Source organism: Dendropsophus ebraccatus, chromosome 9, assembly GCF_027789765.1.
Source record: "Dendropsophus ebraccatus isolate aDenEbr1 chromosome 9, aDenEbr1.pat, whole genome shotgun sequence".
Lineage (NCBI taxonomy): Eukaryota > Metazoa > Chordata > Amphibia > Anura > Hylidae > Dendropsophus > Dendropsophus ebraccatus.
Window position 1 is genome coordinate 109,634,471 of NC_091462.1, and position 20,249 is coordinate 109,654,719.

Below are 20,249 nucleotides of genomic sequence, written 5' to 3' on the forward strand. Positions count from 1 at the left end.
ACCTCAGCCACCAAACTGTCCGGCCCCCCGGCCGCTCCTACACCATTACCGACCTCACTACCCTGACCAGCGAGGCCGGCGCTCTCCGCCATCTTGGTTGTACTCTCACTGGCTTTCTGGCCCCGCTCCACAGTAGCAGAAGCGGGGACAGTCAGATTACCAGTATCTGCACCCTGAGACGACTTTCCAGCCGCCCTAGACTGCACAAAGGGAACATACACCAGGTTCACCTGCTCTGCTGGCTTCTTCCTCTTTTTTCTGCCTTTTTTCTTCTTTTTAATTAACCTCTCCTTCCCCAGGTCATCTCCAAAGCTAAAGTTCTCCATGTGCACTGGGGATTCAATTTGTTTTATCTGTGCAAGCAGAGCTCCTCCAGAGTCGTTGTCTTCATCATCATCATCACCACCATCATCATCCTCTGTAGAGCCTTCTCCTGAAGATGTTGGTAAGGCAACTTGTCCTGCAGGTAGACTTAGCTGGGACTCATCCACCCCTTGTGCACTGGAAGACTTTGTAGCCAAGTCCTCCAGACTCGCTGTCACAGTGGTCTCTCCAGCTTCCATATCCTCTTCCTCACTACTGCTCTCACCATCTGCAGAACAATCACCCCCATCATCCTCCTCCTCCTTCTTTGGGGATTTCATGCTGGCAAATCTGTCCGCATTGAGGAGCTTCTCTCTGAAGATATCGCTGCCCTCCAGGATAACTATTCTCTGCAGCTCCAGGTCTTTAATCTCCTGCTGCAGAGACTTCACCTTAGCTGTAAACCCAGGTTTCTGCTTCTTTGGGGCTGAGCTGGCTCTGTGCTTAGCAAAACTCAGGTCTTCTCTTAGACCTTTCAGTCTCTTTCCCAGCTGCTCATACTCAGTGAGCTTTGCAGCTATCCTGGTGCCATAGGTGGCTGCAGACTCCCTGGGCCCCCTGAGACCCCACTGCTCCACCACCTGACTCTCCTGGGAGCCCCTCCGTGCAGCTGCACCTGCACCCCTTCTTGCGCTCACCTTGCTTGTAGGCTCTGTATCAGCAACCTTGCGGCTTCCACCCGTCGCTGGAAGGGCTGGGTCCACATTGCTGCGAGCCCTACTAGATCTTCTTACCCCTCCAGCCGGAGCGCTGGCCGGTAGCTTACTCTCTACACCCCCCGCCGGCCTTGACCGGGAGGTGAAGGTCAGGGGATCCATGCTGAAAACTCTCCCAGGAAGCTGCCACCTTCCTGGGGAAGCAGGTGGTAAATCAGCCTCTCTCCTCCTGGAAGTCTGGAAGTGTGGAACTCAGCAGCAAACACAGACACACCCAGTAACCACACCCTCCAGAGCTGCACTCAGTATTCTGCTGGTGGGGTCACTGTATACATACATTACATTACTGATCCTGAGTTACATCCTGTATTATACTCCAGAGCTGCACTCACTTTTGTGCTGGTGGGGTCACTGTGTACATACATTACATTACTGATCCTGTACTCCAGAGCTGCACTCACTATTCTGCTAGTGGAATTACTGTTTACATACATTCCATTACTTATCCTGACTCACTATTCTGCTTATAGAGTTACTGCGCCTGCTCCCTCCTTCTCACCTTTGTTCAAAGCCTCAGACTTCAGCCGCAGCTCCTCCAGGTACCTCAGATAGTGTTTCACGTTATATTGTATAGGGGATAGCCCGGGTACACTCTCCACAGCTTCATCTGCCATGAAGGCCGCCAACTCCGGAGCGCCAGCTGCCAGGACTGCTAGATGGAGAGAAGGCAGGGAATGCTCAGCCAGGGCAGTGATATGTACGGAAACAATCCTGTTGTCATGGACTACATCCAGTATAGGCAGCTTGGTGTGCGTTCACACTCACCAGATGCCGTGGCTGGCCCAATGCCCTTCAGCTGACACAGCTCATCAATGGCGGCAGACACATCAGGAAGAAGCTGGAACGCTCTCATGGTGCAGCTCTCTACCATATCCGCTGAGTTAGATGCCGCCATCTGCTTCAGACGTGGTCGGAACTTCCCTCTCTGTCCAGCAAAATACAAAGAATGTATTTAAAGGGGAACTCTTCTAAAATAAGGATTCCATAGGGGTGAGCACTCAGCTTTCCAAGGCTCCTGAATGGCACTCATGACCAGTCATGCAGCAATATGGGAATTAGGGATAAATGGCTGCAGATCAAGGCAATTTGGGAGCCCAGGAAAGCTGAGTGATATGGGGACAAACTCCTGGAACATCTGCAGTGATACTCCTTCTCTAATATAGGCAGATCTGCTTTTCAGGAGCCCAGGAAAGCTGAGCGGTATGGAAATAAACTGCATTACTCAATGGCTGCTCTGTGGTGATATTCCACCAGTACATACAGATATTGCTGTTCAGGGGACTGGGAAAGCTGGGTGAAAACCCCTGTAAATGTGTCTATACTGGCTGTCACCCAGCTTTCCCAGGAGCAGACACAACTAGAATAAAGTGGCTGTAAACGGAGAAATCATCACTCACCATTAACTTCCACTCCATGAGTTTCACCAGCTCCTCCAGTGTCAGTGACTTCTGTGAGCGGGCGGCCATGCGGGCGGGCAGCTCCTCCTGATACCTGGTATCAGAGTATCGGGGATTATTACATATCAGGCTGGAGGTGTGAACTCCAAAACTAAGGAAATGGCTGACAACAGGGAACAATAGATTGGGATAAATCCAGAGACTACAAGACGCCTGATCTATAGGCCACAAGATGGCCGCCTCCTTGTTTAGCTCAGGCTCACCATTTGTCCATCTCCACCAGTTGTTTCTGTTTTGCTCCTTTGGCGGCTACGACCTCCCAGTACACATCACAGACCCGCTTCCACTTTTTTGGGTCGCTGCACTGGAAGAGGCCAGACGTGGAAGCCATTTTCCTGGAAACACAAAACCTGCAAAAATATGGAAGAAAATATAACAATAAACAGTAGTGCATTAACCTCTTTTTATCTACTGTTAATGGATCTTATGGCTTTAAAGGGGTTGTCCAGCGAAAATCTTTTTCTTTCAAATAACCTGGTTTCAGAAAGTTATACAGATTTAAAATGTACTTCTAAGTAAAAATCTCAAGTCTTCCAGTACTTATCAGCTGCTGTATGTCCTGCAGGAAGTGGTGTATTTTTTCCAGTCTGACACAGCGCTCTCCACAGCAGGAGAGGAATTGTCCACAGCAGGAGAGGTTTTCTATGGGGATTTGCTGCTGCTCCGGACAGTTCCTGACATGGACAGAGGGGGCAGCAGAGAGCACTGTGTCAGACTGGAAAAAATACACCACTTCTTGCAGGACATACAGCAGCTGATAAGTACTGGAAGACTGGAGACTTTTAAATAGAAGTTACAAATCTATATAACGTACTGAAACCAGGAGGTTCCCTTAAATCCTGTTCTGTGGCCTCTCTGACACTAAATACATTAGGAAGTTGGAAATCACTGCACAATGATAACACTTAAAGGGGTTGTCCTGGATTAGAAAACTATAGCTGCACAGCGCCACTCTTATCCTCTGGTTGTGTTTGGTATTGCAACTCAGCTCTATTGAAGTGAATGGTGCCCAGCTGTAATACCACCCACTAACCTTAGACAAGTGTGGCGCTATATTTTGAAGAACTCTTTTATATTGACTGACTCCAGAGTGAGTTTTAGATGAAGCTATGTCTATGTCTTCCTAATTTTAGATAACCCCTTTAAGATACACAAAACTCACCATGCAGACTCCCTCTCCCGCTCAATATGCCAGATTAGGTAGCGTCACGTGGTTGCGTTCCACCTTAGATTTGCGTTACAGACCAGCTTGATTTGATTGGTCGAGACGTTGCTTATTTAACAAAATCACCAATCAAACGCGGAGTAGCTATAACCACTAGAGGCGAAACACTGCTGACAGTTTTGTCTCCTCTTTGCGCGGCCATTTTGGGTAGGATATTCGTATACAGTTGCTTGTACTCTGCTCTACGACAAAAAGGCCGTAGCCATAGAAAATACCGTAACCTTATCGAGGACAATAACGGGAATCCTTCAAGATTGCTCAGTCAGTTATCTCCTGGGTCGCTGGACGGGCCGGAAGTTCCGGTTGGAAGCTGCTGTTGTAGGTGCCAGAGGCTCCGGGGCTGTCCGGACTGGAGCTGTGTCAGTGCTGGAGGTCCTTACCGGGGGGATTCCTGTAAGGAAGCTGTGGAGGTCTGAAGGGGTCAGGCAGGTCTGATAGAGTGGCTTGGTGGAGGTCAGGAGGGCTTATCCCGGCTGAATTTGAAGGGGGCAGTGGTCTGCAGCAGTGCTGCTATATACAGGGCCCTGCCATCTAATACACAGTGCATGAGGCTATATACAGGGCCCTGCCATCTAATACACAGTGCATGAGGCTATATACAGGGTCCTGTCATCTAATACACAGTGCATTAGGCTATATACAGGGCCCTGCCATCTAATACACAGTGCATGAGGCTATATACAGGGCTCTGCCATCTAATACACAGTGCATGAGGCTATATACAGGGCTCTGCCATCTAATACACAGTGCATGAGGCTATATACAGGGCCCTGCCATCTAATACACAGTGCATGAGGCTATATACAGGGCCCTGCCATCTAATACACAGTGCATGAGGCTATATACAGGGTCCTGTCATCTAATACACAGTGCATGAGGCTATATACAGGGCCCTGCCATCTAATACACACTGCATGAGGCTATATACAGGGCCCTGCCATCTAATACACAGTGCATGAGGCTATATACAGGGCCCTGCCATCTAATACACACTGCATGAGGCTATATACAGGGCCCTGCCATCTAATACACACTGCATGAGGCTATATACAGGGTCCTGTCATCTAATACACCGTGCATGAGGCTATATACAGGGCCCTGCCATCTAATACACAGTGCATGAGGCTATATACAGGGCCCTGCCATCTAATACACAGTGCATGAGGCTATATACAGGGTCCTGTCATCTAATACACAGTGCATGAGGCTATATACAGGGTCCTGTCATCTAATACACAGTGCATGAGACTATATACAGGGTCCTGTCATCTAATACACAGTGCATGAGACTATATACAGGGCCCTGCCATCTAATACACAGTGCATGAAACTATATACAGGGTCCTGTCATCTAATACACAGTATATAGGGCTCTTTTCCTCTAATACACAGTATATAGGGCTCTTTTCTTCTAATACACAGTATATAGGGCTCTTTTCTTCTAATACACAGTATATAGGGCTCTTTTCCTCTAATACACAGTATATAGGAATAAGGTGCAGGGTTTTATACAGGACGGTCTACAGTATTGATATTTGAGTGTTGACTCCACCAGCATACTAAGGGTTAATCCCGTGCCCCGCCCCCTCCATCTCTATGGTTTCTCACCTTGCACAGTATTATGAGGTTTAGCGCCCCCCGCAGCAGGTTCTAGGGGGCTTCTATTTCCATAACCCGTCATCACAGACTTGTGAAAAGTTTTCTAAGTCATAGAGGCGGAGCTTGAGCAGTGACTCCTCCTGTTACTCATAGAAGGGGTCCCCTCCAGATCTAGGGGTCCCGTCTCTGCTGTGAAATTGGGGGTGACACCAAGCGTCCCGAGGTTTGGAGGGGTGACCCCTGGAGGCCCCGGAATGAAGGGGAAGGAAGAAAGCGGGAGCGGTGGAGGTCGCCCTTCTGGGGTCAGCAGTGGCCAGGGCGGCATCGGTGGTAGCCCGGAGAAGAGCGTCAGTGCCCAGGAGCTGAAGGAACAGGGCAACCGGCTGTTTGTGGCTCGTAAATATCAGGAAGCCGTGTCCTGCTACAGCAAAGCCATTGTAAGTATCCACACAGCTCATCTTCTGAAACACTCTGTGCTGCTCGGACCTTGTTCCTTCACTCTGTGAGCTCCTCTCTCTTGTCCTCCTGACATTATCATGCTGCCTCTGTCATTTACAGCCTTCCCCTCCATATCCTCACACGTCTCTGCTGAAATACTCTGTGCTGCTGGAGGCTTTGTTTCTTTGGTCGGCCTCTCAGTCTGTGACCTTCCATTTGTTTCAGTTCCCTTCTTCCCATCATGACCCTGTGCAGCACTCGTCACCATTTAATTCCTCCCACTAGATCAGCACTCTTCTCTCCTGAAATACTCTGTGCTGTTAGATACCCTGTTCAGTCACTAAGTATCTCTGTCTGTGACATCCCAGTTGTCTCTATTCCTCCCCTCACATCATGACACTGATCACTCTCCTGAAGTACTCTGTGCTGCTGTGCCACATTCAGCCTTTATCCTAACATCATTATGACTCTCCTGAAGTGCTCTGTGCTGCTGTGATAATTGATTTCATCCTTCTCCACCCATCAGACTCGGAACCCTTCCATCTCAGTGTACTACACTAACCGGGCCCTGTGTTACCTGAAGATGCAGCAGCTGGACAAGGCGCTGGCAGACTGTAAGCACGCCCTGGAGCTGGACTGCCAGTCTGTGAAGGCCCACTTCTTCCTGGGGCAGTGCCAGATGGAGATGGAGAACTATGACGAGGCCATCGCCAATCTGCAGAGAGGTGAGTGACAGGATTAGAAAAATATAGCAGCTTTCTTTTAAAGCAGTGGCACCCCTGTCCTCAGGTTGTGTGTGGTATTACAACTTGGCTCCATTCACTTTAAGGGGGATCTCTGGTGAAGAAAAAAAGTTTTCAAATACACCACTTGCTGCTGGGTGTCGGAGAGCGATAGCAGGTATGAGGCATCGGTCACACTCAGGGAGGTGATGGGTTTCCTTTAATGGAACTGAGCTGCAATACCACGTACAAACTGAGGACAGGGATGGCGCTGTTTGTGGAAGAAAGGTGATGTGTCCTGGGCCCAGGGATGCCATGTGTGGGGCAGGGCCCTTGTAGGAGGAGGATTGGGCTGACACCAGAGAGTGGTTGGGGTGATCTGACCTTCTATTACTATGTAAGCTTTCAGTATACTTTCTATATCAGTCTCCTTGCTGTCATTTAGTAGAAAACATCATTATGTCATCCCAGCTAACAAGGCGTCCTGGTCATGTGATGTGCGGCTTATCCGAAGACCACTGTGATACCCGTATCCTGCCAGCTGGGGTACCTGTCAGCTGTGATACCCGTATCCTGCCAGCTGGGGTACCTGTCGGCTGTGATGCCCGTGTCCGGCCGGCTGTGATACCCGTATCCTGCTAGCTGGGGTACCCATCCCCTGCCAGCTGTGATACCTGTGTCCAGCTGTGATACCCGTATCCTGCCCCTGCCAGCTGGGGTACCCGTGTCCGGGCCAGCTGGGGCACCCGTGTCCGGGCCAGCTGGGGTACCCGTGTCCGGGCCAGCTGGGGTACCCGTGTCCGGGCCAGCTGTGGTACCCGTGTCCGGGCCAGCTGTGGTACCCGTGTCCGGGCCAGCTGTGGTACCCGTGTCCGGGCCAGCTGTGGTACCCGTGTCCGGGCCAGCTGTGGTACCCGTGTCCGGGCCAGCTGTGAGTCTTTTCACTGACAGCAAGCAGGAGGAATTGGTGGAAACTGTACACTGGGTAGTGGTGGTGTGTAGTGCTGGATGTGTAGCCTGCAGCTGGGACACAGGAATGTTCCATTGCTCGGGGAAGGGGGACCTGGGATCGTGGGCGCTGCTGCTCTCTGTCTGAGAACGACTGAACACCAGAAATATTTACCTGCCCTTCGCATGTCCCATAATCTGCCTCTTCCCAGCATGTAATGGCTGACAACAGAGAGCAGCAGAGTGTAAGGTGAGCAGATAGAGCCATCCTGCCCCCTGGCTGATAACAGGAAGCAGCAGAGTGTATTTACCTTTCCTGCAGCCATTGGCTGGGGAGGTAGTGACTGAAGGACAGGTTATTACAGTCTGTTGCTCCCTGTTATCAGCCTTTGCAGGATAACAGGAGGCTGATTGTAAGGTGACTGCAGGCTATTGCTCTCTGCTATCAGGTAGAAGGCAGCTGCAGGTCGGCCGTGTCATTCATCTTATTTGGGAGACTGGGCTATTTCTGTGTTTTCTGCAGGGTGATGTCGTTTCTTGCAGCGGGCGCCTGGTCAGCATGTGTCATCTGCCCAGTAATATCTCCTATAAATAGCTGAGAGCTCAGCCACCAGGATCAGGGCGAGAGGGCACTGTGCCAGGCAGAGGGCACGCGGCTGCACCGGGCAGAGGGCACGCGGCTGCACCGGGCAGAGGGCACGCGGCTGCACCGGGCAGAGGGCACGCGGCTGCACCGGGCAGAGGGCACGCGGCTGCACCGGGCAGAGGGCACGCGGCTGCACCATCATAGTCACTGAATAGAGAATGGCGTAGATGGCGATCACCCACTGTACTGTTGTTATAGAGAAGCAGCCTGTATACAGAATAGAAGTGTAACCTCCTCATATATCCCAGTGTTTGTCTGGTTCTTCACTGTGTATGAAGTAGCTGCATGTCTGATAATCAGCCGCCTCCGGAGGATTCCAGATTATTGCTGTTTTCTCCCTGCACATAGCTTAGTATAGAGCGGGGCTTCTGAAACTTTTTTCGGGCCCCACTAGGTGATCCATGTTGATGCTGGGGCCTTACCAACAAACACATAAAACTGTGCAGCTCCAGATACCACCATGTAGTGTACATAATATCCCAGAGCATCAAATCGGCACAGTGCAGAAATAAATACTGCTCCACCTGTATAACCCAACACCCCGCTGCACCAGTACACACTGATCCACCTGTATAACAACACCGCACCACATAAATACACACTGCTCCACCTGTATAACCCAACACCACTCTCAGCAATACATACTGCTCCACCTGTATAACCCACCCCCACGCTGCACCCAAACATACTGCTCCACCTGTATAACCCAACACCCCGCTGCACCAGTACACACTGATCCACCTGTATAACAACACCGCACCACATAAATACACACTGCTCCACCTGTATAACCCAACACCACTCAGCAATATATACTGCTCCACCTGTATAACCCACCCCCACGCTGCACCCAAACATACTGCTCCACCTGTATAACCCAACACCCCACTGCACCAGTACACACTGATCCACCTGTATAACAACACCGCACCACATAAATACATACTGCTCCACCTGTATAACCCAACACCACTCTCAGCAATACATACTGCTCCACCTGTATAACCCACCCCCACGCTGCACCCAAACATACTGCTCCACCTGTATAACCCAACACCCCACTGCACCAGTACACACTGTTCCACCTGTATAACAACACTGCACCACATAAATACATACTGCTCCACCTGTATAACCCAACACCACTCTCAGAAATACATACTGCTCCACCTGTATAACCCATTACCACGCTGCACCCAAACATACTGCTCCACCTGTATAACCCACCACCACGCTGCTCCCAAACATACTGCTCCTTCTGTATAACCCACCACCACTCTCAGCAATACGTACTGCTCCACCTGTATAACCCACCACCACGCTGCACCCAAACATACTGCTCCACCTGTATAACCCAACTCCATAACCCACCCCTCTACTCATCTAGCAGTTTACACATGCAGGCACATGCAAATACACACAGCAGCCCTAGCTCTCATTTTCACCTCTTCTTCAACCTGTTCTAGCAACTCTCTTCTCCTTGCCCCCACCCCACTTTTACATTACCCTGAAAGAGGTTCTTCAGCAGCTCCCCTGCGCTTCTTCTTTTGTTATACTGCCCCCAGGTGAAGGGCCTGAAAGATCATGGTCCTGTGACTATGACATCATTGCAGGTCCTTAACCTCCTGTTTGAACCGAGGGTACCCTGATGATGCAGGGCTGTCATCAGTGTAGTCTCTGCTTTGGAGCCCCTGCTGTGTGCCAGTGTTGGGCACAGACAGGGACCCCCCCCCCCCCCCACGCCTCACTAGTGACCTGTACCTCACTCTGGTATAGAGTATATAGACCTATATATATATATATTTATTTAAAAAAACCTTCTACTTTCCTGCAGCATACAATCTAGCCAAAGAGCAGAGACTGAATTTTGGAGATGACATCCCGAGCGCTCTGCGGATCGCTAAGAAGAAGCGATGGAACAGCATAGAGGAGCGGAGGATCAACCAGGAGAACGAGCTGCACGCCTATCTAACCAAACTCATCCTGGCTGAGAAGGAAAGGTGAGGGCCTGGTGCCGGGACCATGGGGTGCCACCACCTACATCTCCTGCCTTCTGTCTAGGCTGAGCTGCCATCCAGGGGTCTGAGGAGCCACCATGCTTTCCCAGAAATAGCCAGCAAGTATTATTGGCACCACACCTCTGGGCCCACAGACACACAAATCCGGTGCCATCTGTTCCTAATGCAGTGGTCGCTCAGTGTATGTTCCATGCAGGGTGGGAAGGGCAGGCGGCTTCCATATTAAAGGGGCTCTCCACTTCCACTTTGGGCTTTTGCTGTTTATTAGGCCGGTGTAGCCCAGACTCTCACCTATTACCGCTTCACAGGGAACTAGAAGAGACAAAGAGGAAACACGAAGAGGAGAACCAGGATGATAACCGAAGCCGGACCCAGCTCTCCTGTGTGGCCACCAAGCATGTAAGTGCAGAGATCGCCGCTCATCACACACTGGCCTCCTTTTAGGCCTCATCCTATCGTACTTCGCCAAAACACGAGCTTCAGTTACATAAAACTCCTAGTCTGTATCTCATCAGTGTTTGGCGTTAGCCATGCCAGCAGGATCTGACAACACAATCTGTAGTCTGTTACCATGGAGACACGTAGAAATGCATAGGAGCTGTTTTAGATTTTTAATCACGGGTATTTTCCAGGTTGTTTTTATTGCTTATTTTAAATGCACAGGAGCAATGAGAGTTATAGAGAAAGTTCTGATGATGGGAGTTGTAGTTTTGCAGGAGCTTGGTGGGTTAAAGGTTGGGTAACACTTCCGTACAGGGTATAGATGTAGGTTAACCATTAATAGAGGTCAGTACAATGCTCTTGATATAACATAGACGTGCAGCCAGACACGTTCAGTGGTCAGGTGTGTTTTATGATTAAAGAGGTAGTACACCTGCATAGCATCTCCATTATCTCTACAGTTAAAGGCAAGCTGCTGTTCCCTGTTGTCAGCCATTTTAGCCTGACCGTCTTCACATACAGGATAAAGCTTTCTTTCTTCATTCTACAGGACAAATTCTTGGCAGAAATGGATGAACTCTTCTCCCAAGTGGACGAGAAACGTAAGGTAGGTGACAGTCATCTTGAGCTGCTATGGCGGCCATATTGGTGGTCAGCTGATTAGCTGGTGTAGCTCGTTCACTTGCTCTGATGCTGTTAACCCTCCTGTGTGTGTAGAAGCGAGACATCCCTGACTACTTGTGTGGGAAGATCAGCTTCGAGCTCATGAGGGAACCATGTATAACCCCCAGCGGGATCACCTATGACAGGAAGGACATCGAGGAGCACCTGCAGGTGAGGGGTTGGCCGAGCTTGGTGTAAATCACAGCACAGTGAGAACCACTGAGGAGCCATGTCAGGACTCTCCTGACAGTAGATGGTACAACATGGCTTTCTCCTATAAAGGAGGAGTCATTGTATAAGGAAGAGACCTCTGCTCACTGTCAGTGAATGGGAACATGTACAGCCAGAGGCTGACCATTCTTACTGACCTAACTCGAACAAACCCTCAGCTATGGTAAGTTTTGGGTCTGCTGGTCTCTTCATGTACCCACTGACAAGCAAGCAGAGATTTGGGAAATTGTGGGAAAGTGAAGCAAAAAGAAAATCTCATCCTTAAAGGGGTTATCCAAAGATTACAACTGATCTCTTCACCACGAGATAGGTTATAACTAGCTGAGTCATAGTAGGTGTCCTACCACTGTGAACCCACCGATTACAAGGATTGAGGGTATCTTGTCCCCTGAGTGGATAGAGTGGAGGTTAAGCGTGCGTTCTCTATAGCGCAATACTTGCCGCGGTTCCAAAGAAATGAATGTATCAGCATTGTGCTAGGCTGCTACCCCATTCATATGTGGGAGAAGTACTTGTTCTTGTGTTTGAAGGGGGTTCCAAAGATGCCTATCACCCACACTACCGTGTTTCCCCGAAAATAAGTCAGTATCTTATTTAATTTTTTGCTCCCAAAGATGCGCTATGTCTTATTTTTAGGGAATATCTTATTTTTCCATGAAGAAGAATTCACGTCACATGCACAGCAGGAACAAAGCGTATGGTATGGCCGCTTTCGGCCATCAGGGGGAGCTCACCACAGCACACTCGTACAGCACAGCAGGGACAGCATACGGTATGGTGGCTTCCAGCCACCAGGGAGAGCTCACCACAGCACACTTGTACAGCACAGCAGGGACAACGGGGATGGAGGCAGGCGAAGGGATAACGGCAGACTGTGTGCACCGCTACGTCTGGTGGTAGGGGATATCTGGGATGGTGGCAGGCAATGGGCCTCTTGATGCATTGCCTGCGTTAGGTGATGACCGCGGAAGGGAACATCGGTGTTGGTGGCAGGTGAGAGTCTTCATGTCCTGCACGCAGCTGCTCTGCAACAGACAGTGAAGGTAGGGGACAATGGCAACAGGCTAAAAAGAATCCCAGCTTCATGCCATGGTGTTCTGTTTGGTGAGCATGCTTCCAAACAAAAACTTTTCTAGGTCTTCCTTTCGGGGAAAGTGAGTATTGAATATTTATTACCTATCCGGTGTAAAGCTAAAGTTTTAATCTTGTGTTTAAAAAGTTTGCAGACTTGAAACTTTATTGACGGTGAACATAACTTTCTTTTAGAGAGTCGGACACTTTGATCCCGTGACCCGGAGCCCATTGACCCAAGATCAGCTGATCCCAAACCTAGCCATGAAAGAGGTGATTGATGCCTTCATATCGGAGAACGGTTGGGTTGAGGACTATTAGGATAACGCCACCGCCCCCAAGCACTTATGTTTCTTTTTGTTATTTTTTTTTTCTTCTAATAATTGTGGTGGCGGATTGCACCAGTCGCGGAGTGACGTAACGTGCCTGTCTTGCCTTCATGCCTTACTCGTCTTGCTCACGTCCATTGCCATCCACTAGAAGTGTCATCGCTCACAGGTCAGAGGTTCTCTCCAGCACCGCTCTCTCCATACAAACAGTAGATGAAACTACAATGTCCACATCCCAATTGTTGCACATCCCTATAACCCGCTGGACTGTGAGGACTACACAGCATCACAAGAACGCCAGATACGCAAACATGGCCGCTGGCAGCCCCAGTACGTTTTCTCTTCTACCCTATGTTCAGTGTTATACTTTTGAGCAGAGTTTCCATGTTTCTCACACTTCGTAGTGCAATTCATGCACATGGAAGAAAACAGAAAATCGCCATTACTTGACGCCATAGATCATACACTATTTACTCGCGCCGCCCATACTATGGAAAATGGCGCGTTACCTCTTCTATCGGATGAGAATAGCGATGCGGTGTGACTTCAGTTGTGTTCACCGACCCCCCCCCCCCCCCCGTAAGCGATCCCTCCCTATCCTGGTTGTGGTGGTTTTAGCTGCATGACTGTACGCCACTAATGGCGACACCCGCGCCCTCCGGCTTGTGAGATAATAACTCCCATGTTCTGGCATACATGCTGGCAGTTGTAGTCTCACGCCAGGCCATTGGCTTACACAGATGATAACCATATTGTGGCAGTCTGTAACTTACTAACCTGCTGAAGAACGGAGTACTGATGAATATAGACTATGCCCCCCATCCCTTCCCCCTCTATCCACACCAATCACATGTCACTGGTGATCAGGACGGATGTCCTAGCGGATTTCTGCAGTTGAACTTGTTAGCTTTTCCTTGTACATAGATGATGTAAATATGTTCTAGTGTCTCGTGTATATGCGGCTGCAGGACTATACACCTTTACAATTGGTCGAGATCCAGACACGGGGAGGGGGAGAGAGTGTGTCGGCTTTTCCTGTGAATGCACCGTGCAAATATTAAAGAGGTTATGCTGTTGCTCTGTGACTGGAGTGGTGGATTGTTTTATGCTTGAGATCTCTGACTCTCCACAAGGGGGCAGTCTTCATAGGTCATTTCTATAGATCAGAGGTAGGGAACCTTGGCTCTCCAGCTGTTGCAAAACTACAACTCCCATCATGCCTGGACAGCCAAAGTTTTAGCCTGGTATAGATAATGGCTGGTGTACGGTCACTAAGAGGGGGCACACATACTGCTTATACACAGACCTCTTTATTATAACTTGCTCTCCTTTCCCAGTTAGTGTGTTCCTGTATGGACATTAGACCCACGACATCGGAGTGCAGAATAAAATCTAGTGATCAGTGACTTTGGATGAGGCCTGGTCATCAGGGCTAGAAGTTTACTGCCAAGCTTTTGGGGTTTTCTAAAGTAAGGCTGCATTCACACGTCCCTTGTTCTGTCCGTGAAACACAGACGACACGGACGTTGAATGCAAGTCCTGAACTGTTTCCCTGGACGGCATAATGTATTAACATCATGCCAGCAGGAGGGTAACTCTTTGATTCACCACTGCACTGTAGTGACAGAGCCATGTTGTGTCAAAAATAAAAAAAGCCCCAACAGCACCTTGGAGATACTCCAAAAAAGTTGATCAAAGTGTAGAGGATGGATGCACGCAGGACGGCTCACAATCCTTGGTGTGAGCACTAAGCTGTAGAAAAAACGGAGGGATCCCACAGCATCCGATGCAAAATAAAGTGTGTTTATTCACACATCAGGGTACAGAAGTGCAACGTTTCGGCCTATCAGGCCTTTGTCAAGCATAAACATGGTGTATATACAGGAGATATATATATGTGCAAAGCATAAAAGGAACAGCCCACGGGGAGGTACACGAGAGGGAGGGGGGAAGAGGGAGTGAAGGCAAAACAAAAGGGTAAGCAGAAAAACCAGGGATGGCACAGCTCATATAGATCATAGATAAACATCACAATAGAGATGATCAACACTTGAAAAATGTCCAGATAGAAGTGTGATCATGTGTGGTAGAGATTGCGACTTTAGCAGACTAAAAATAAGTGCATTGCATGTATGCGCATAATCCAAACATTACCTGGTCTTGGATGAAGCCGACATGACAGGAGACTGAGCACGGAGAAGCGCTGACAGCTTCCGGACGCCAAGATCAGCTGGTCCGTGCCGCCGCGCGCGTGCATGGTCACGTGACCGGCAGAGTGACGTGAACCAATTGCAGTGGGAGGGGGAAGTCCCGGTTGTCATGGTGCTAAGAAACATAAACACCAGGCTGTCAAAGCAGCCCGGTGATTGATGTCGGAGGCAGCGGGGGCACCGTGTGTCAGGCTGGAAAACTCCAAATAGGTGGGAAATAAGTAGAAGAGCATGTAATGAGAAAATGCAAAAGAGTCCGAACCCTGAACCACAGGAGATGGCCCAATATTAAGAGGTTCAAAACAAGGGGGACAATGGGCAGATGTCCAAGTAAAACCAGGGATCCTGACCCGACATTGCAGGTCTGCACTGTAGATGTCAGCGCGGTGGGGCAATATAAGGGATCACATAGGTGATACTAAACAATGCCGTAGGTGGCAACATAGTAGACTAGGCAGTGGTTAGGTGACCAGCGGGAAAAAAGTGACCTGACATCGCAGGTCTGCGCCAAATATAATAGCGCTTTGGATCTACATCAATAGGGTGTGACCACACCGGGTAGGGCCAGTGATGGCCGATATGGATGGTGGTTAATGGGGACTTGAAACAACATAGTTATCCCATGGGCTCTGGAGACCTAAGTCCACACTGAATGGATAAGTGGTGGGAGAACATGATGAGGGCCGTGATTACATATTGAGTCCATGCACAGTGCCACAAAGTATAAAAACTGTGAGAGTAAGCACTAGCTTGGAATGGACTCTTAGGCTCAATGTCTCCACACCCTACAATAGAAGTCAGTGTGTAGCAGCTGTGGGGTACCAGGGCCTATGTGGGTACACGGCGGTCTGTGTGATTAACACACAGAGCCACGCGTATGACCCCAAATAAGGACCAAAGGTCCCCCCAGCATAATGGCAGGTCTCAACCCAGGATTGTGTAGGTGTGTGGGGTAAGGGGATGATGATGGTCACACACACTCAGGTACTAGGTCACCATAGCTCACTGCGAGGATACTACGGTAAATACATAATGGACTCGAATTATAATGCTCAATAGTTTATTTAGAAAAAGCAGATAGCAAAAAATGCATAGAGAGGAAAAGGAAAAAAGGAGGGAGTCACAGCCATCAACTCCGGATATCCCATGTATGTGGTACAACAACCGAAGTCTCTCTCATGTCCGGCAAGATACAAGACCAGTCTCCATGCCTGAAAAAAAGGGGGAGAGGGACAATGGAATTAGTACACAATTCAGGAGATCAGGAGATCATAGTGAAGTCACACTATCACTAAGAACCGCTGTGCGAATCCCCACCCATACAGTATACTTTAGAACAGAGAAGAATCAACAAACACCCGTGCATTGGATGCATATATAAAAAAATCAAACTATACAGAGAAGTTGTAACCGAAGGTCACAGATGCACAATGCTGTAAATCCAAGAACAGAGCAAATATCGTATACGTGTACAGCAGTCAGGTCTAAGGGCTGATGGATAGAGAGGCATGTTCAATAAGAAGTAAAGAGGGAAGAAGGAAAGAAGGGGAGGGGGGGGGGGGAGGGGGGGGGGGGGAAGGGGGGGGGGGAAGGGGTGGGGGAGGCTAGAGAAAGGGGAGAGGGGGGGGGGGGGGGGGGAAAGAAAAGAAAAAAAGGGAGAAAAAGAAAGGGGGGGGGGGGGAAGAGGGAAAAGGGGGGGGGGGGAAGAAAGGGAGGAAGGGAAAGTGGGAAGGGGGAAGTGGGGAGAGCGGAAAAGAGAAAGAAGAGGAGGAGAGCTGTACTGGGGGAGGGGGGGGGGGGGGGGGGAGAAGGAAAAGGAAAAGGCAAAAAATTAAAGCCGTATACGATAGCATGAATGGTATTTGCATATATAAAGGTACCGGAAAAGCATAATGAATGGTATGACGAATAAAATAATGTTCACTGCTGTAACTTGTGTATCTGGAGTTATACACAACTGACGAGTGGCTGTCCAGTAGGGCCATGGTCAGATATTCAAAGGTTCCATCTGATCTCCATATTCAGGCCTTTCGGGTGTAAAGTGTCCAAATCAAAAATCCATTTTGTCTCTCTTAGTCTCAGGAGTCTTTGTCTGTCTCCACCTCTCCTGAGGGGGGGAACATGATCGATGATCCTATATCGCAACTGGCTGATGCTGTGATTTGCCTCTTTAAAATGTTTAGGAATGGGGAGATCAGTCATGTTTGTTCGGATCGTACTTTTATGCTTGCTGATACGTGTTTTAGCACTCATGGTTGTCTCCCCCACGTATGCAAGTCCACATGGGCATGTGATAAGATATATGACATAATCAGAATTGCATGTGTATCTATGTTTGATGGGTATGACTTTACCTGTGTGTGGGTGGGTAAAATGGTCACCCTTGATCAAATTGTTACAAGCCGCACACCCCAAACAGGGGAAATTACCCATTCTAGGGGGGGCTAGATAAGTTTGTGTGTTAGTGGGTGTCACGGGAACCTCTGTTTTGACAAGTATGTCTCTGAAATTTCTGTTTCTTTTATAGGAAAGAAGAGGTGGTTGTATGAACTCATTAATGCGAGGGCATCCTTTCTGGAGAACACCCCAATGTCTTTTCAGCACTCTACCTATCCTATTGCTGTGGAAGCCGTAGGTAGACACAAAAGGTATCCGTTTATTAGGCTCCCTATTACGGGCTCTGAATGTTTCTGTACGGGGTATGTCAGCAATATGTGATCTGTGTTGGTTGATTACAGAGGGCGGATATCCCCTCTGTAGAAATTTGTCACACATTCTGTCCAGTCTGTCGTCCACTACCTCCGGGTCACTAACAATTCTTTTTACCCGTAGAAGCTGGCTCCAGGGCAGGGATTTAACCATATTCCTCGGGTGATTGCTGTCAAAGGTAAGTAAATTGTTCCTGTCCGTCTGTTTAGTGTAGAGGTCCGAGCCCAGTCTATCGCCAATTTTGTATATGAGGGTGTCCAAAAATTGGATTCGTTCCGTGGAGTGTGTGACAGTAAATCTGAGTTCTGGATGTGTACTGTTGAGTGTATCCTGGAAAAGAAGTAATTCTGTCAGTGTGCCGTCCCAGAGTAAAAACACATCATCAATGTAACGGAGCCAACTGCGTACCTTCGTCATGTGTGCGGATGTATATATGTTGGTTTCCTCAAAAATCGTCATGTAGATATTGGCGTAAGTGGGCGCCATATTGGAACCCATGGCTGTTCCCCTCTTTTGTCTGTAAAATTCACCCCTAAACTCGAAGTAGCTGTGCTGTAAGATGAATGAAAGCAGTTCAATGATAAACTTAGAACAGCTGGGAGAAAAAGTGGAGTTGTTAAGGCATGTCTGTATGGCTTCTAATCCCAACGTGTGTTCAATTGATGTGTACAAAGAGCACACATCAAAGGACACAAGGAAAGTGTCCCCACTGACCCTCAGATCTGAAATTTTGGTCAAGAAGTCCGTAGTGTCCCTAATGTAGGACCTTGCTGTGGTGGCAAACTCCCTGAGTATACGATCTAGGAAGATGGCTGCATGGTTAAAAATGGAATCCCTTCCCGAGACTATTGGTCTGCCTGGGGGGTTCATGAGGTCTTTATGAATTTTCGGTAAAGTGTATAGCACAGGGGTAACTGGATGTGTTGGGGTAAGGTAATCAGATAATTTCTCATCGATGATGTCCACCTCCCTTGCCTGCTCAACTATTGTTTTAAGTAGAGTGTTATAACGTGAGGTTGGATTGTAAGGCAGTTTTTCATATACATTGGTGTCTGCTAGTTGATGTTTAATCTCTTCTACGTATTGGCTGGTGTCCATCACTACTAGGGCTCCCCCTTTATCGGCGGGTTTAATTGTGATTTGTTTGTTCCGTGTAAGGTCATCTAGGGCCTGTCTTTCTATCCTGGAAAGATTGTTATGTGTGTGTCCCATGTTATTTAATTTCCTTAATGACTCTATCTCTGTAGAGACTATTTTGATGTATGCCTCAATGCAGTTGTCTGTTGGGGGCGGAGAAAAAGTGCTACGGGATCGTAAGCCTAGGTCTTTAGCAGTGAGTTCGGTGGAATGTGTGGTAGGGGAGGATGTAACTGGAGATTGTGAGAAAAAGCCCTTCAATCTAAGCTGTCGGTAGAATGCTTGTAACTCTTGCTCAACAATGAACCAATCAGTAGTGTGTGTAGGACAAAATGAAAGTCCTTTGGACAGTACTGCCACCTGTAAGTCAGAGAGTGAGTGTGAAGATATATTTACCACTAGTTGTTGTAGTTCACTGGTGGTTTTCTGGTTGTTCTCACTGGTCTCTGCTCTGTGGGGTCCCTTGAGGCTCCTTCGATGTTTGCGACCACCCCTCTTACTTTTTTGCGGACGGCTGCTGTTGGATCCTGGGATAAAAAAACTTGGTTATCCGTGGGATGTTGGTTGGTTCTCTCTTGTGTAGAATCCTCTGAAGTGTCAGATTCGGCTGAGGTGAGTCCAAATTTAGGTCCTGCTTGTTTGGGACGTCCCCTTCCTCTACCTTGGGGATATCTGCGTGGACCTCGAAACTGACCTGTGGGGCCTTTATTAGTTTTTGGTATCTGCCAGCTGAACACGTGGCCTTTGGTGTAATCCTCTATGTCACGATGCCACTTATTGGCCTTTACTTTTTCAATGTCCTCACAATATTTGTTGATGTCAATGTCGCTCTTCGCTTTAATGTCCTTCCATTCGTCAGCTGATAGTTTGCTGTTTAACAATGCTTCAGTGGTGGTAATGGTCCTTTTGCAAGTCAAAATTTCTGGATTAAGAAATTCCAGATTTAGTAAGATAAGGTCAAAACAGTACTTCTTAGTAATTGCCTCGAACTTGGTACAAAATTGCTTATTCTCTGGAAACAGATTGGGTCTCAGATGGGGTCTCAGTCCTCTTGGTATTCTGTGCGCTTTATAATATTCAGTCAGTATAGTAGAATGTAGCTCTAGCGATATCAGTCTCTTACGTTCGTTTTCCCACTTTCTTTTCAAGACATCTGTGGGAGGTGCACAAAGGAAAGAACCATCGCGTCCAGGACCCGTTGAATGCAAGTCCTGAACTGTTTCCCTGGACGGCATAATGTATTAACATCATGCCAGCAGGAGGGTAACTCTTTGATTCACCACTGCACTGTAGTGACAGAGCCATGTTGTGTATCATGCCATCTTG

At 48.6% G+C, this 20,249-nt stretch overlaps 3 protein-coding genes across 10 annotated transcripts in view; 2 read left to right on the plus strand and 1 right to left on the minus strand.

The window, feature by feature from the left end:
* The window catches only part of LOC138801465 (uncharacterized), a 71,118-nt gene extending 66,925 nt beyond the window's left edge, over positions 1-4,193 (minus strand). For 6 of the 7 annotated variants that reach the window (XR_011364623.1, XM_069984325.1, XM_069984324.1 and 3 more), the window contains exons 1-5: positions 3,699-3,755; positions 2,740-2,886; positions 2,477-2,570; positions 1,845-2,004; positions 1,579-1,731 (exon numbers count right to left, since the gene is read on the minus strand). Coding sequence is in view for 6 of the 7 variants with exons in the window: in XM_069984325.1 (XP_069840426.1) it covers positions 1,579-1,731; positions 1,845-2,004; positions 2,477-2,570; positions 2,740-2,867 (535 nt within the window). In the remaining variant the exon portion in view is untranslated. Of the gene's footprint in view, positions 1-1,578; positions 1,732-1,844; positions 2,005-2,476; positions 2,571-2,739; positions 2,887-3,698; positions 3,756-3,982 lie in introns of those variants that run through there. The other variant, XM_069984323.1, reaches the window with a different exon arrangement.
* Positions 4,019-13,952, plus strand: STUB1 (STIP1 homology and U-box containing protein 1). 2 transcript variants are annotated; one of them, XM_069984319.1, is made up of 7 exons: positions 4,021-5,797; positions 6,325-6,523; positions 9,949-10,114; positions 10,441-10,531; positions 11,124-11,180; positions 11,291-11,407; positions 12,734-13,952. In XM_069984319.1, exons 1-7 carry the CDS (start codon positions 5,615-5,617, stop codon positions 12,857-12,859), a joined length of 939 nt encoding a protein of 312 aa, XP_069840420.1. In that variant the 5' UTR covers positions 4,021-5,614; the 3' UTR covers positions 12,860-13,952. The 2 variants fall into 2 exon arrangements, with proteins under 2 accessions (XP_069840421.1, XP_069840420.1); XM_069984320.1 differs by lacking the exon at positions 11,291-11,407 and having other exon boundaries at positions 4,019-5,797.
* Positions 13,953-17,606: 3,654 nt separating this feature from the next.
* The window catches only part of LOC138801468 (tripartite motif-containing protein 75-like), a 34,076-nt gene continuing 31,433 nt past the window's right edge, over positions 17,607-20,249 (plus strand). Inside the window, exons 1-2 of the mRNA XM_069984332.1 lie at positions 17,607-17,725; positions 17,910-17,964. The gene's annotated coding sequence lies outside the window, so the exon portion shown is untranslated. The remainder of the gene's footprint in view (positions 17,726-17,909; positions 17,965-20,249) is intronic.

Bases quoted from the DNA above. Each gene is read 5' to 3' on its own strand.
- STUB1 (XM_069984319.1), top strand. From the start codon at position 5,615: ATGAAGGGGAAGGAAGAAAGCGGGAGCGGTGGAGGTCGCCCTTCTGGG. The intron at 10,115-10,440 runs GTGAGGGCCTGG...ACCGCTTCACAG, and splicing joins ATCCTGGCTGAGAAGGAAAG to GGAACTAGAAGAGACAAAGA. The intron at 11,181-11,290 runs GTAGGTGACAGT...CTGTGTGTGTAG, and splicing joins AAGTGGACGAGAAACGTAAG to AAGCGAGACATCCCTGACTA.